At 50.8% G+C, this 15,474-nt stretch overlaps 1 protein-coding gene across 1 annotated transcript; it reads right to left on the minus strand.

Moving 5' to 3' along the window:
- Positions 1-519: 519 nt before the first annotated feature.
- On the minus strand, positions 520-4,262 carry MAFB (MAF bZIP transcription factor B). Its single transcript, XM_064391448.1, has 2 exons — positions 2,611-4,262; positions 520-2,432 (listed from the first exon to the last, which is right to left on the minus strand). Exons 1-2 carry the CDS (start codon positions 3,540-3,542, stop codon positions 2,372-2,374), a joined length of 993 nt encoding a protein of 330 aa, XP_064247518.1. The 5' UTR covers positions 3,543-4,262; the 3' UTR covers positions 520-2,371.
- Positions 4,263-15,474: the final 11,212 nt, after the last annotated feature.

A 15,474-nucleotide genomic window follows, 5' to 3' on the forward strand; every position in this document is an offset into this window, starting at 1 on the left:
CCAAATCGGAATAAATACAGTGTGCAGATGGAGAGAAGGAAAGTGAATGGGCAACCCGGATCCTAAAAGAGCCGGGGAAAGGACAGATTTGTCCAAGTCTTCTCATTTTCTAATGGGAAAAAAAAAATTAGGACAGAAAGTGCCTGCCGCCCGGGGTGCCTGGGCAGGACGGTCCCGCTCCCGGCGGGGCAGCGCAGCCCCGGGCGGACGCCCCGGCACAGCCGGCCCGGCGGGGGCTCCGGCCGCCCCGCTCGGCCCCAGGGCTTGGGGTGATGCTCCCCCTGCCAAGGGCGAGCTCCCACCCAAGCAGAGAGGGGAAAGGCTGAGCGCTCCTGCCCTGCGAGCAGCAGCGCTCCCGAGGGGGCGAAGCAGCCCCGCGCCCCCCCGGGCCGCAGCCCCCCACAAGCCTGGCACGGGGTGGGGACAGGGACGGGGTCACAACTTTTCCTTTCTTTTTTTTTTTTTTTTTTTTTTTTTTTCGGAACACGAGACGTCAGAGAAGCAGGTCCCTCCAAGAAATGCCATTTCAATGATTTTAATAAGCAAAATAGGAAACAATTTTAATAACCAAAAACAGAAACCAGTCTGAATAAAACTACAATAGACCAGGTTTTTTAATATTTTTTTCATATCATAAGCAGGATTTGAAATTGATCCCTTCAGAACTTTACATGAAATAAAAACAATTTTTTTCCGCTGCTGCAATGTTTTGATTTCAACACAGTTGAATCAGTAAAAACCAAAGATCGTTTTCTGATGCATGACTAATATCCACAATATTTAAAACTGCAAGCACCATGCTGTTCATTACAATCTTGTTATTACTGTTAATTTATAAACTAATACAAACTTAAAATGCATCCGGCCAGCAGTGCCAGCTATCCTAAAAGGAAACTAAAAAATAAGTTTTCATTTTGGTATTTTTGTCAGTGCAACGTAAATCCTTTTACTGACCTGCAGGAGGAAAAAAAAAGTAATAAAAACACCCATAAGACTCCAAACTACTACTACTATACAACTGCAAATAAATTTTGGCTAAAACTTTCACTCGCTGCATAGGGAAGCAGAGAAGCAGATTACAAATCATTGCAAAAGAATACACTTAAAAGTTGCAGTATGACTTCTTAAAAAAGAGTTTTAGATTTAAATGCTTTCCCAGCCCACTCATCAGCTGCTGCCATTGAGAAACCCAACTTCAGTGGCGACACGGAGCCCTCGCTGCTATCACAACTTGACTCATAACGAGGAGGGTTTGGGGTTATTTTCTCTCTTTATTTACCGAAAATCTAGGGGCAGTTGTTTTGTTTTGTTTTTAATGGAACTGGTATCTCGTCCGTCCTTCTCTTCCTGAGTGTACAATCAGAAGGGAAATTATCCGGCCAAGCCTAACCGCTCAGGCTGGGAATTGTCCTGGAGGAAAGAGCTTCGCTGCCACTTTAAGGCATGGAGTAGGTTCTAGTGACCGAGGAGGGTTTTTCCCTGTTAAGTTTAGGTTTGTCAATGCCATTCAGGCGTTTTTGCTTCTGCCCCAACAAACAAAAACCAAAATGAAAACTAACAAAAAAAAATACAACTTAAAAGTGCACCAGATATACAAAGTTGGTTTTTTTTCTAATGCAAAATGCCCATAACTTTTTTTTTCTTTAAGTATCTCTTTAACACCAAACAAACCGTATAACCAGCCTGCTGAAATGTTATCTTGTTTTTTGTGTATTTTCTCCTGTACGGTTTGAAGTAGCAGATATTTACAAGCTAACAACCATAAAAGAAAACAAGAGCAAAACCAACGAACAAAACTGCACAAGCAGTAAAAAGTTCGATAACTTGTGATGCTTTTCTTATTGATGAAACAAAACAACAACAGAGATCTATGATCGATGATCAACATGCTATAGTTAAACAAGAAAATGGTACAAAATAGAAATTATTACCATACATGTCCAGCATGCAGGATTAATATTTTTAATGCAGATTTTCGTATTTTTCTATATAATCAAGCAGGCAATAAAACTGATGAGTTTTTTTTTCTTTCTTTCATTCTTTCTTTTCTTAGATTGAATGTCCCATCTGAGTCCTGTAACTTATTTCTCAAAGCAGGCAATATATGAAGAGTTTGCATATATTGTCCTTTTTATTTATTCTCTTTTTCCAAGCAGGTAAATTGTGCATGAGATGGTGCTGTATATGTCCTCTCTCTTTCCAAGCAGGCAGTATGTTATAGATGGCTTGTTCATTGTCCTTTTTTATTATTATTCTTTTAAAGTCCATCTCGCTCTGCAAGCAAGCGATCTATAAAACGCTTCACTTGTCCTTTTCTCCTTTGCCTCTGTCTCTCTCTCTAACTTGCACACGAAAGTCAAAAAGTTGCACTTTACCTCTCCCATCCCCACCCCCAGCCTACTTTTCCCACAGCTACTCTAGAAGACTGGATGCTGCAAAAAAAAAAAAAATCAAGTCTATTTTTCTCTCCTCCTTTCTCTCTAGTCAAGCAGACGGATGGATGGAGATGTCAGAGGAGGATGGGAGCGGGGGGGGGGAAGGTGACAGGGGTCAGGTTTGGGGGGTGGGGGGTTTTTGTTTGTTTTTTAATTATTTTTGTTAAGCACTCACATGAAGAACTCAGGGGAAGACGGGTTGTCACTGGTGGAGCCGGCCTCTCTGAAGCCGTTGCTGGCAAGTTTCTCACACTTGAGCTTGTAGGCGTCTCTCTCTCTGGCGAGCCGGGTCACTTCTTGCTTGAGCTGTTCCACCTGCTGAATGAGCTGCGTCTTTTCGTTCTCCAGGTGGTGTTTCTGCTGGACACGTTTGTACCTGCAGGACTGGGCATAGCCCCTGTTCTTCAAGGTCCTCCTCTTCTGCTTGAGGCGGATCACCTCATCTTTGGTGAAGCCTCGGAGGTGCCTGTTGAGCTCCCTCACAGACATGGAGACCAGCTGGTCATCTGAGAACCGGTCCTCCACGCTGCTGGAGGGGGGATGCTGCTGGTGCGAGTTCTGGAGCTGCTGGGAGGAGCTGGAGGAGGTGGAGGGAGTGGGAGAGGCCTGGTGGTGATGATGGTGGTGATGGTGAGGGTGCCCGCTGCCGGCCAGGTCTTCGTGAGTGACTGCGGGGTACTGGTGGTGGTGTTGGTGATGGTGATGATGATGGTGGTGGTGGGCCCGGAAGCCCTCGAAGCCCTGCAGCTGCTGGGACACCTGGTGGGACCCAATGAGGGCTTCGACAGCGTCCTCTGGGGTGAGGTTCAGCGCCTCGGGGTTCATCTGCTGGTAGCTGTTGGCCATCCAGTACAGGTCCTCCAAGTGGGTCTTCTGCTCAGTGGGGCTGAAGCTGGGCGAGGAGGGCACGGAGCTGCAGGGGGTGCTGATGGGGGTGGACGAGACGGAGCCGGCCGGCTGCAGGCGGGTGCAGTGCCTGCCCGAGCGGTCGCTCCTGCCCAGGGGCTCCTTCTTCACGTCGAACTTCATCAAGTCGAAGTCGTTCACGTACTCCATGGCCAGCGGGCTAGTGGGCAGCTCGGCTCCGATGCTGAGCTCTCCGGCCATCGCTGTCTTGCGGGCACCTCTCCCGGCGGAGGGGGCTGGAGACTTCACCCCAGCGCGCAGTCTGGCCGAGGGCTGGCCGCGCTCTCCTATTCCAAACCAACTTTGGCTTTCAGCTCTCGCTTGCTTTCCTCTGCTCCCCCTCCTTCGCCGCCTCCTTCTCCGGGCTTCTGGGGCTTCTTCAGTCCGGAGCAACAAAGCCAAGGACGAGCCGGCCCCCGGGGCCGCCTGGCTGGCTCCTGGCTGTCGGTGTCAGCGATCGCCCCGCACCGCGGGCTGCGCCAGCTCCCGGCTCCGAGGCGCCCGGCCGCAAGGAGAAAGGAGCGGTAGCAGGAAGGGCAAAAGCAAAACAAAACAAAGATGCTGCCTTCGGCTCTGTGCAGGAAGAAGAAGGTCGGTGCGAACGCCCAGCCCGTGCCCCCGGCCGGGTTTTGTAAGTCCGGAGCCCCCTCCCCGCGGCAGCCGAGCCCGGAGCCTGCCGCAACTTTCCAGCCCGAGCGAGCGCCGGGGCAGCGCACGGGCTACCGGCGGCGGCGGGGCTCTGCACGGGAGTTTCGGTGGCTCTGGCAGCGCAGGCGAAGGGGAGGGAAAAGGGGGAGGAAGGAGGGGAAGGAGGAGGAAGGAAAAAAAAAAAAAAAAAAAAAAAGGAGGAGAAGGGGGACGAGCACAGCCCAGGTCTCTGCTGTAGCTGCCGCCGCCAGCGCTCGTTGTGCAGCTGTGATCACAGTGCAGCCCCCCTTGGCTTCTTATACGGTCGTGCCCGCCGAGAGCGCGGCGGGGGCCGGGGCCGGCGGCGGCCGCGCCAATGGCAGCGCGGCGGCGGGGCCGGGCGGGGCCGGGCCGCGCCGTGACAGCTCCGCAGCGCCAGCTGAGCGCCCGCCGCTCCCAGCCCGCACCTCCGGGCTCTCCCCGGCTCCCCCTCCAGCGCCCGCGCCTTCCCGGTTATTTATTTATTTAGCTGTTTGTTTATTAATTTATTTATTTCTCTCTGCTCCTCTCCTCCAGTCCTTTTCGGCCTCTGCAGCCCACAAAGGAGGGGGACTCGGGGGCATCCTGCCTGTCCCTTTGTTCTAAATATAACAAAGTGCCCCTTTTTGCCCGCTGCCATCCCGTAGTGGATCTCAAGGCAGGGAGCTTCCCCCCATGCCAGGCACACGTATCCACCCTTCCAACTTTATGTAAGCGGCCCCGGTGCGAACGTAGCGAGGGAAAAGCGGCAGCGAACGGGGAGCGGGTCCGGCCGGGAGCGAGCGCTGGGCTGCGGGAGGCGCCGGGGGGGATGAGCGGGGAGCCGGCAGCGAGGGAAGCACCGGCTCGACAGGGCTGTCAGCGCTTCGCGAACAACCGGGGAAACCCTCCCGGTTACAGGAAGCAAATCTCTCCCTAAAGTAAAGCAAAGGCATTGACACAGACAATTGCAAATATTAGGGAGAGAAGGGAGAAAATATAATTACATTTCGGTTCTGAGGGGACCGTGTTTGCTTTCCTCTGCTGTTCCCTGAGAGAGTGACTGCATGTAAAGGAGTATTCGGTTTGTAAGGTTTTTTCGGTTTCTTTTTTTTTTTTTTTTGGTCCGGTAACAGGATTTTTTTTTTTAACATTTTGTAACGATTAAGGGAGATTAGGGCTTCTTTTTACACCGCTCTCATGCTCAAACAGACAGAAAGTGCGACCCCAAGTGTCATTTTTTAGAATAACAGCGCATTTCACCGGGTGAAAACAGCCGGAAAAAGGGGACGGGCGAGCGGGACCGGAGCGATGCGGGAGCGAGACCGCCTCGGTCCCAGCCTGGCCACGCCGCTCCGGAGCTGCGCCTCCACCTCTGCCCCTCAGAACCCCCTGCACCCCCCTCCCACCCCCCTATTTATTTAGCCAAAAGAACAAAAAAGTTCAAGATCTGTCTGCTTTCCCGAAAATTATGAGGAGGGAACTGCCTTTCTGGAGCCGGGACAACACTGAGGAGTCCCCAGCGGAGACCTCCCGGTGTGGGTCGGTCCCTGCGGGACCCCCGCCAGCCCGGACCCGCTGGTCCCGCTCCTCCGCATCTCCGCGGAGCCGGCCGCAGCCGCGCAGGGAGCCAGGGAGGCAAAAGTCGCTCAAAGTCCTCCCTCCACCCAAAAAGAAATTCCAGAGGGTCCCTCTGGCAGCCGGTTGGAGGAAAGAGGAGGAAAACAGGCAGGGAGATTTCATCCAAATCCTCTTTCGCAGTTCGGGCGCGCCGGGTTTGATTTCGTGTGGCAGTGCCTTGTGTGCGTGTTTCCCCACGACATTTGGAGGGGACAGAACTCTCTCTCGATAGTCCCGGAGAGCGGCGGCTCCGGCGCTGCCCAGCTGCGCTCCCGGGAGCGAGCGATGCCTCGGCGCCCCGATCCCGCCCGAAGCGGGGCTGCGCTCCCGCAGCACGCACACCTCTCCCCGCAGGTCGCGCTGCTCCGAACGCGTGTGCGGCAGGACACGAGCGGAACGCACCCACGGGGCCGGGGCGCTCCCCTTGCCGCGCATCCCCCGCGGGCAGCGCGGCCCCGGCGGAGCGGGGAGCGCCGGGCTCCGCACGGCCACCGCGCTGCTGCCTTCCCATCCGTCCTAGTTTGGGAAATCGCCGTCGTTCCGCTGTTAACGAGCGGCCCCGAGGCGCAGCGAGGCGGGGAGCCCCGCGGTGCCCCTCGGCGGAGGGGTCCGGGCGAGGGGAGCGGCCAGCGGGGCAGGGGGAGCTCGGCGGTCCCCGTCCGGCCGCTGCCGCCTCCCCGGGGGCTTGGGGCTGCCGAGAGACCCCCGAGCGGGTCCGCTGGACTTGTGATTTCTGAGGTCCTGAAAGCTGATTGGGGAGAGCTTTATTTTTACCTGCACGTTAAACGTTATCGTTGCCACTGAGAGGGAGAAAGGGGACATTGGAGAGAGCTTGGGAAGCCTGGATGCAGCCCTGCAAAATGTGCCATTAGATGGATAATACTTTTTCCTCTCATAATTACTGAGGTATATTCACAAGGTGGAGCTACTGAAAGGCGGAGGGAAGCATTTATCTCCCTGTCCATACACACTCTGTCCCTTTCCTTAATCTTTTAAGCTGTGAACTACAGATCGGTTTTCAGCGTCGGTCCTCGCAGTCACAAAATTTCGGGGCACTTCCTGGGTCCGTTTCTTTGCTCTTCCATGGGTCGCTCCCCTTTCAGAAATACATCCCACAAAACTTGCGGCGTTAAGCGGCTGACTAAAGTCAGAACCGCCTCGTACCCCGAATCCCCAGCTGTTCATTGTAGTTTTTATTTCAGCCACCAAAGGTTATTCTCGATAGGATTTATTTGTTAGGGGCGTTGCTCCTACGTGAATTTAAAATTATATTTACACATATTTTATTTTTTTTTAACAGGGATTGGGGAAGAAATAGTGTTGCTGGAGAAGGATTTCTGGGCTGAACAGCCCAACGAGGCAGCTCCGAAGTGTTTCCCATCTGCGTGGCCGCGCAAGGGGAGGGAGGGAGCCCCGCGCACCCCGGCCCCCGCACCCTAAAAACCACCGCGGGGCAAAGCAGCGGCTGCCGGATCCTTCGGGAAGGATTCCCCGTCTCCTCCGCACCCGCGCAGGGGGAAGAAGAGGCGCCCACCTGCCCGGCCCCGCAGCTCGCCTCCCCGCCGAGCATTCCGGGCAATTTTTTTTTTAATTGCTACCTTCTTCCCGCATCCGAAAACCGCTAATCGAGCTGCTTAAATTTTTTCGTGTTTTCTATATTTTAAGATCCGGTTTTTCAAGGTTCGTTTCGAGGAAAAAATTACTTCTTCCCGCTCTCCCTTCACTTCCCCCTGCCTTCCGCAAACTCCTGGCCAAAATCGGGACGAGTTCAGAGAAAATGATTAATGTCATTTCTGATCAGCTCCGGCGGCACGTCCGCCCAGGGCAGGGCAGCAAGGGTCCTGGAGCCATTGAAATTTGAAATCTCTCCCTCAAAACTGCAACATACAACCCGTGTTTGTTCGGGCAGGCTCTGCCTAAATCGGGTCAGTGGAAGGGAATTGTATTACGCTGGCATCCCAATCCCCGGTTCTTAGAAGAAGCAGGTCTAGGTACTCAGATGAAAATTAAGACGACTGTTGTGTATGTAATTTCCATGCTCGGTTCTCTAAGAAACGCTCCTCTGTTTTGGTAGCTGATTGCTACTTTTGCCCCAGAATTGACTTTTTTATCCCGTAACATCAGCGGGATATGTTGACTGGAATGGGAGATTTGTTAAAAAACACAGACCCCAACCTAAATTACCCGTGGCTGGCAGCCGGCAATGATAGAGAAAAAGAGCATCGCTTTCCTAATTCCTGCCTCCCCTCGCTTGATTTTTAATTTCCCAAACCGCAGGCAGACACGGTCCTGGCTGTCAGGATTTTTTTCCCCCGTGTAAGCAGCGAGGGACCTGGTTAATCATCTATCGCAGATACATGTGCATGAGAAAGAAAAGTGTTGATGTTTGCTTGTTGGGGCTGATGGGAATGGCCCACGAATTTAGGATTAAATTACTACTGGTAATCATAAGGCTTTGTCTCCCTCTCGCTCTCCCTTTTCTGCGGGGATTGTCAAAGTAAAGCAGGCAACATTATTTGGACAAAGTCTGGAGAGCGGCTTTGCTGTATAAAACAAGCGATTGAACCCTCTTGGGTGAGCTGGGACCTCTGCAGATTTTAGCCCGAACCGGTTAAGAGCGGGGCAAATCCCAGTACTAACTCTAGACACGTTCTCACAGGTGGATCTGGGAGAAGGGAGCGGACCAACACTCCAGAAGGGTAGGTTTTTAGGGGGTAATTTTTCTTTCCCGAGGTTTTGCAGTGTCCAGCGTTAAATTCCCGCTGAGCAGCGATGCTCAGGGTGTGCGGGCGGGGCTTTGGGGTTCGCTCGGTCTCGGGGGTCCTGAGCGCTCCCGGGCGGGTGTTGCTGTACGGGACGGGGGTTTGGAGGTGATGAACGCCCCACGATGAAGGCGGCCCGAGAGCGGGGCTGTGTCTCTGCCCGGCGGGTCCCCCCGGCCCTGGCAGACGAACACAGACCCCCAAACTCTGCGGCTCGGGGGGCTGATGCCGACGCAGGGGGAGCGGCGGCTCCTGATGGGGGATCCCGGTGGGCACCGCACCGCAGCACCTTGGGGTGATGCCCAGGCGAGGCTCCCGTCCCGGCGAGGTTCGGGGGATGCTGGAGCCGGGCAATGGGATTGTTTTCTTTTTGGAGGGGAGAACGGCCCCACGGTGCCCCCCGAGCTCGGGGTTAGCCCGGGACAGCGGCGCGGCCCGGGGGGACTGGAGGGGGCGGCTGCTGCTGCTGCTGTGCCTGAGCCCTGCCTTCTTGTGCAGGGAAAGAAACACAAGCCCTCCGTGGCACCCTCTGCAGTTGGCTCAGGGTCTCGCTGCACTCCGGGGTTGGGAGGGGGGCTTGAGAATGAGGGTGACTTCCAAACCAAATGGCATCATTTCACCCTCCCCTACAAGGGTGCCTTCGGCAGGGAGGCAGGCAGAGAGCAGAAACATTCTGCTTCTCCTTATTTCTTTCAGCTTTAGCCCCATCACACCGTGAATGCATTGGTCCAAACTCGTTTTCAAGAGAATTTTTCTCTCTCACCATTTCCAAGCTCTGCAGTCTCATCCTAGCCTCCTTCTCCAATACACGTTCTTGTTATTATTCCTCTTTCCATCTCGGTGAAAATTGTTTCTAGCAGATACACCTGATCCAAAAGCACAAAATCCACCATCTGAGCCTTGCTAAGACCAGCTTTCCCCTTGTGCTTGGCTGAGTCCTGCTTCCCACTTGAACCGTGGCATGTTGAACTCATTATCTGAGCTCTTTTAGGAGCTTGTAGCCAATAAACAGCACCAAAACCTCTGAGTGATCAGAAGTTGCCTTTGGGGGCTAAAGTAGCCAGCAGAAGCTGAAAAACTGTAATTGCTGCAGCTGTATCTTGCAATACCATTTTGTGTCATTCAAAGGCTTTTCAAACACTTCAGAACTTGGACACATCTTATTAGAGAAAAAACTCTTTCCTGCTTATCTTCTTCTCCTAGGACTTCAGATGTCTGGATGCACAGATGTCTGGGTGGAAAAGGTGATCTTTCCAAGGGGTTTTAGGCCTCCTGGAAGAGATATAGATAAGGGAGCTGTCAGAGAGACAGGGAAGGTGTCCTGGACCCCAATGTCACAAAGTTACGAGAAAGCAGGGAATCTTCCAGAAAAGGTCAACATCCCCTTCTGGCCATAGTCTGCTGCCTGTTTTCTCAAGGAGCTCAGAGGGAGACTTTCTTGATGATCAGATCTTTAGCAGCCAGGAAGGAAGTTCTTGCCTCAGTTGTGCCTGAAAAAACCCAGGACCATGGAAGCATTTTTTCAGAAAGACAGTGTTGCTGCAGGCTCAATGTCCATGGCAGCAGAAATGCTGCTCCCAGCAGGGCTGGGTGCATCCCTGGGCCCTTGCAGGATCAGGGGGATGCTATTACAGCTCAGGAGTCCACAGGCATGTTCTGACACCCACTCGGACCTCTACCCTTTCATTCAGACTGATTTTGAATTCCTTTTCATTGCACAAAGTCCTGGATCAAAAAAACTGCTTATATAGAGAAATTTCTGGAATTCCCTTTCCAGCATTTGCTGCATAAGGATTTAAATATAATCATAAAGCCTATACTGTATATTCTTTTTGCTCTTTCCACCTTTAGCGCCCATTAGGGATTTGGTTTTGCTTCTGTTTTGACAGCCCCTGTATATATGTATTTGTAGTTGTTCCGTACTGTTTCCTGATTTAATATCAGTGCAGTTACAGGAGAAGGATGCACCGTTAGCATTTTTTGCTCAAAGTATTTTTCAAGCTCCTTTTTGATGTACTGGTCAGGTTTGCAGCTTCTGTGCTGGTGTTGATCAGAAGAGGAAGGATGGGGTTTGTTGTGCCCTCTGGGAATGCAGCTCTCTATTCACCTAAGGAATTCAGCTATCTTCCTTCTCTAGCCCCTCCATACAGATCCAGGTGCAGGAGAAAAGTGAGGAAGTATTCAGGAGAAGCCTGTTATGCTGTTTAATTAAAGTTCTTTTGTGCTTTTCTGAGAAGTAAAGATGAGCCAAACTGGAAACAAGGTGGCTTCTGCAAGCCTCCCCCTTTCTCCCCAAATATTTTTAAGTCCTATATATGCAAAGGGAAATGAAGAGACACAAAGAAATGGAACAATTCTGGGGAAATGCTTCTGTTTGCTTTCCCTGTTAGTGTGAGGAACACTTATTCAGCTGTTACAAAGACAGGAGAGAATAAAAGGCTCCTGATCTTTGTTTCTTTTATATATAAGCAGATCCACAGCCTTGAATAGCACCAGACTGATGATTTAAAATCAGACTCAAAGTGTAAATTCTCCTCCATTTGCCCAAACAAGATATTTGGCTCATGGTGCAACTTGTCCTTTTGTCTTTAGGGAAATAAAACTGAGTTTTAGCCTGTGTGTCTGTGGTTGCTGAGTGCCACAAACACCTCCCAGCTTAAATCTCTCTACATCTCCAGACCCTAGAAAAGCTGGAGATGTTTCCCATCACTGCCCACTACCGGGATCCTAAGGAGGATCTGAGAGGGGTGGATCTGACACGACTGGGCCAGGACATGGGGAGGGCTGGTGGAGCTGACTGCTGCCCTGGGACAAGCTGCAGCTGCTCTGGAACTATTTCTTTACTTCCAGAGCTCCTCTGCAGAACGGTGAAATGAGTTTGTGCAGGAGAGCTGACAGCCCAGCAGAGCTGCAAATTCTCACCCTCTGCTTCCCAGGCTGGATGCTCTGCAGCCAAGTCAGCCATGGATCACCCTGGGATCCCAGGAACAGGGACTGCATCCCCCCGGCTGGGAGAGGGATACAGGAGAGCGCAGCAAGGAGAGGGCAGTGCCAGGTGAGCACAGGCTGCTGCCAGAATGAAGCTGGTCAGGGAAGGTTCCTTCACTTCTGTGTCTCTTTTAATGGCAATCTGAAGGGGCATTTCAGCTTTGCTGTACCAAGGGAGATTTTTTCCTACTGGTTTTCCTCTAGCAGGATCAATTCCTCATATGTTAGTGGAGAAAAAAACACACCAAAATTTCCAGCCTGTACCCTGCTCCTGCAGCAATCAGTAAATGCCACTGTACAGCAGGTTCAGTTATCCCTCTTTGGTCAAACAGTAACACAGGCATTCATTAGGTTTTTAAAATACATATATTAATACCCAACATGGCTGAAAATGTAGGAAAAAATATTGCCTAATATCTGTGAACCAATCTCCACATACAGAGCTGATCACCACTTTGTACATTTTCTGAGCATTGTGAAAAAAGGAGATTAGAGTCTCCTGGACAGCCATCTCTAAGATTCTCCAGGCTTTCAGTGTGAGTGCCCTGTTTATCTTCAGCACTAACTCTGTATCTGCAGGGGCTTTAATAAGTGTGTTTTCATCCTTCACACATCCAGATAAAGAGCTTCACCCCTTAAAGCTGTGATTACACCTCAGCAACCTCTCTCTTGGCAATGTATGTGTAGTTTCTGTTTTGTGTTGTTTTTCTGGCTTGAATTAACACATGTTTCAAGTCTCTAATGTACTTCTTTAATAACTGACTTCTATAAAAAAAGAAGATGGAGAATTTCATCCAAGAATTCCCAGCTGGAGACATCTGTTCAGCAAGTCACCTGATGAACAGCTCTAACCAGCCAAGTGTGAGTTATTTTTATTGGTTCGGTGTTTTAAAAATAGAATTTTTTTTTTCTTTTAATTGATACCTTTCTAGTGGATTCCTTCACTGGTCTATATGGATTTGGATTTATTTCTCCTGAAGGACTAGTATAGCCCAAACTGAGTGATCCATTCCAAAACCGAGCTGACTGGCCGAAACCAGTAGGAACCAGTTAAATGCTTGAAATGAGGGTTTCCACTAGGGTAATCAAGTTTCCCAAGAGGTGATGGATTTGATGTATAGCCTGTCATGATGAGTTGCAGGCACTCAGCACCTCTGAAAATCAGGCCATAGCAGCTTTCAGCAAATCTAAAGAGACGGGGTGTGCACGTGCGAGCCGGAGCGAGCTGCAGGGAGGACACACGTCTTCATTGATCTCGAAAGGCACGTTGAACTGTTCTGGTTTGAATCACATGATTTGTCGTGTTATTTAGCAGCTGTTAAGCTTAGGTGAGCTTGCAGGATCCTGCCTGTCCACACTCTGATCCCCTCTCTGTTTCTCAGTGCTGCTGCCCAGCTCCTCTGCGAGAGGGTCGGTGCCAGGGCTCCTCTTGCAGCACTCCCTGAGGTGCTGTGCATCCTCCTGGTCACTCCTCCCAGCACCCAGCATCCCAAAGGTGCTTTCCAGAGGGTGGGGCTGATTTGTTTGATTTTCCACTCCTCGGTGTTTTATCTGGGAACACTTCTGAGGTTCTTGGACTTTGCCTTGATTTGAAGCCTTGTTTGGAGCAGGACCCCAGGCTGACACGGGGAGGGTGACCCAATAGATGACAGAAAAGGAGGTGTAGAAGGGCAAAGGGGGTGAAGACAGGAATGTGGGTGCACCTTGTTCTGGGTGCTGTGCACCCTCCTGCTGTCCATGCAGGCAGGAAGCTCTCAGCCAGCCTGCAAACAGCTTGGTGCATTGGCCATTGGCCATTCCTGGCCTAAGCCACTCACCCTCCTTGAACTGGGAGAAACTGGAGCTCTGAACTCCTCTGCACACCCCAGCTGAGGGCATTCAGTGGGTGGAGAGCACCAAGAGCCACTGCTTGCCTGCACTATCCAGTGGGTACCTGGGCACCCCTCTCCTGTGAACCATGGGAAGGGCTGAAGGCTCCCCAAGGACAGTTAAAGGGGGGAAGCAGCAGTTCAGTCCCTCAGGCCTTTCTACACTTCACCCTGATGAATCATTTGCTGTTGGAGGCAAGTGGGACATCATAGGCGGAGAACACACTAATATTTTCCCTTTTTTTCTTCCCTTTGGAATAGTTTGAATTAATAACTTTATCTATTTCAAAAGAAAGAGAGGCTTTTCTCACTTGAGAAAAAAAGAAGAGATTTTTCTGAAAGCTGTATTTTAATTGAGGCAGGCTCAGGAGAGGGGAGTCTGAGGAAAGAATTGCTGTCATGGAATTAACTTTATGAAAGAAAAGCAAATCTCCACCCTGTTTAAACATGGGGAAAACATCACAGAGCATCCTGCTGCACCAAATGGTAAACATGTCCATGTATTATATCACTTATGGCTTCCTTAAGAGTTTTATGATGCTGTTCTCAATTACTGTGTTTGCATTTGTAATTAGAGTGCAGAACACATTGTGAAGGCAAATTATAGAGCTAACTTGTCCTTTCAAAATAACCCATTTGCTCAGTGTGCTCCCAGAAGCATCTCTTTATTCAAGGGACTCCAGTGAAGGAGCAACCTCCTCTGCTGAGGGTGTTGGAATACACACTTGCTGCAGGGAAGGGAGAGGAGAAAACACTTTTGCCCCAGGGTTTTGCTGTGCTTGGGCCTGACCTTCAAACCACTGAAACTCCTGTTGGTTTCTTTAAGCTCAGCCCTCCACAAGTTGGGGCAATTAATGGAACTGGGGGGGGGGGGGGGTGAGGGAGAAGAATCAGGTTTTCTTGCTCTGCCACTAATTTCCTCTCTAGTCTTGGTCATGCCATTTGACCTCTTTAATTAAGTAGAGTTACTGGCCAAAACTACCCCGTGAAAGTGCTAAAAATCTCCTGTGCAAGAGCCTGGGATATTACTGCCCAGTCACCAAACATCTAAATAAAGGTGAATATCCAGGGCTGCAGTGCTTCTCTCCTTTGCAGGAAGGTGATTTTGGCAGCAGCTCCTTGGAGCTGATGCTTTGTGTGCATCCAGCCTCTCCAGGTGAGAGTGAGCCCTCACAGCTCGCAGAGGGGCTCAGGCTGTTCAGGAATGAGGGTGAACCCCTGCTCCATGTCAGGTGTCCCTAAATAATCCCAGAGCAGGGTGTCTCTGCCCAGCTGTGCTCTGTGCCCCGTGGTGCCACAGAGCAGCTCCTGCCCAGCTGCCCTCGTGCTTTCCTCTGGCTGCTGAGCATCAGGAGCAGAGATCTGATCTTGCTCTAAGGCAGGTCGATTCTGTACAGAGCAGACTGGAGTCTGGGCCAGCTGTGCACTTTGCCTTTGAATTCAGCAGGGAAAAAACCTGCATCCAAGTCTGAACTTGGGTGAAATAATGATCTGGTTAAAGTGGGAAGGAAGCAAAGTCTCACAATTACTACTGTGCTGTGTTTGCAGACAATCCTTGTATTTATTGTGTTTGTCTATTTGTTTGTTTGTTTTGCAAAGCCTACACTAAGCAGGAGGACTTGACTTTCAATGGATTTATCTGCAAGCAACACTTTTCTCTTCTGTACCTGAGTTGAGAGGGCACAGAAAAGGGTCCTGCAACATGTAGCTCTCCCATAAGTATATCCTCCCCATTCCTGGCCATGAGGAGTTACTTGGCTTTGCTCTCCAGCCATGGTTTTGGAAAAGTCTAAGCTCAGTTCTTGGCCTTTGCCTAGCACACTGCCCACCACTGTCACTTGCATGTGCACCAAGGCTCCATGAAACCAGACCAAAATCGTGTTTGGAGTACAAGAAAATGCAAAGAAACCCCAAAACATTGCACTATGAGATTACTACAATCCTCTTTTCCCCTTTCCTTTTCTTCACTTTTTCCCACTATGAAGAAATTTGTCCAACTTTTACTCCCCCACAGGTAACTCCCCATTTAATTTCCAATGCAGCTGAGTTAGGAGTTCACCACAACACCAGCTCTGCCCTTGCCAATGCTCAGTTATTAATTCAATTCTTAGTATCTCTTGCATGGGTCAGGAAGGTTGATTCCTTGGCCCCAACTTTCTGTCAGGTGCTCGTTCCTTCTGAGCAAAGGTTAGGTCACCTTCTGATGATTCATTGAAAAAACTGGTTTTATTACTTTCCCTGAGCATGGGA

Source organism: Passer domesticus, chromosome 16 (genome assembly GCF_036417665.1).
Source record: "Passer domesticus isolate bPasDom1 chromosome 16, bPasDom1.hap1, whole genome shotgun sequence".
Classification (NCBI taxonomy): domain Eukaryota; kingdom Metazoa; phylum Chordata; class Aves; order Passeriformes; family Passeridae; genus Passer; species Passer domesticus.

What these genes read in the sequence shown, in the direction of transcription:
- MAFB (XM_064391448.1), bottom strand. Translation starts at nt 3,542, where the DNA reads ATGGCCGGAGAGCTCAGCATCGGAGCCGAGCTGCCCACTAGCCCGCTG. An exon ending in TCTTCCCCTGAGTTCTTCAT is followed by an intron (nt 2,433 to 2,610) that starts GTGAGTGCTTAA and finishes TTTTTTTTGCAG; the next exon opens with CATCCAGTCTTCTAGAGTAG.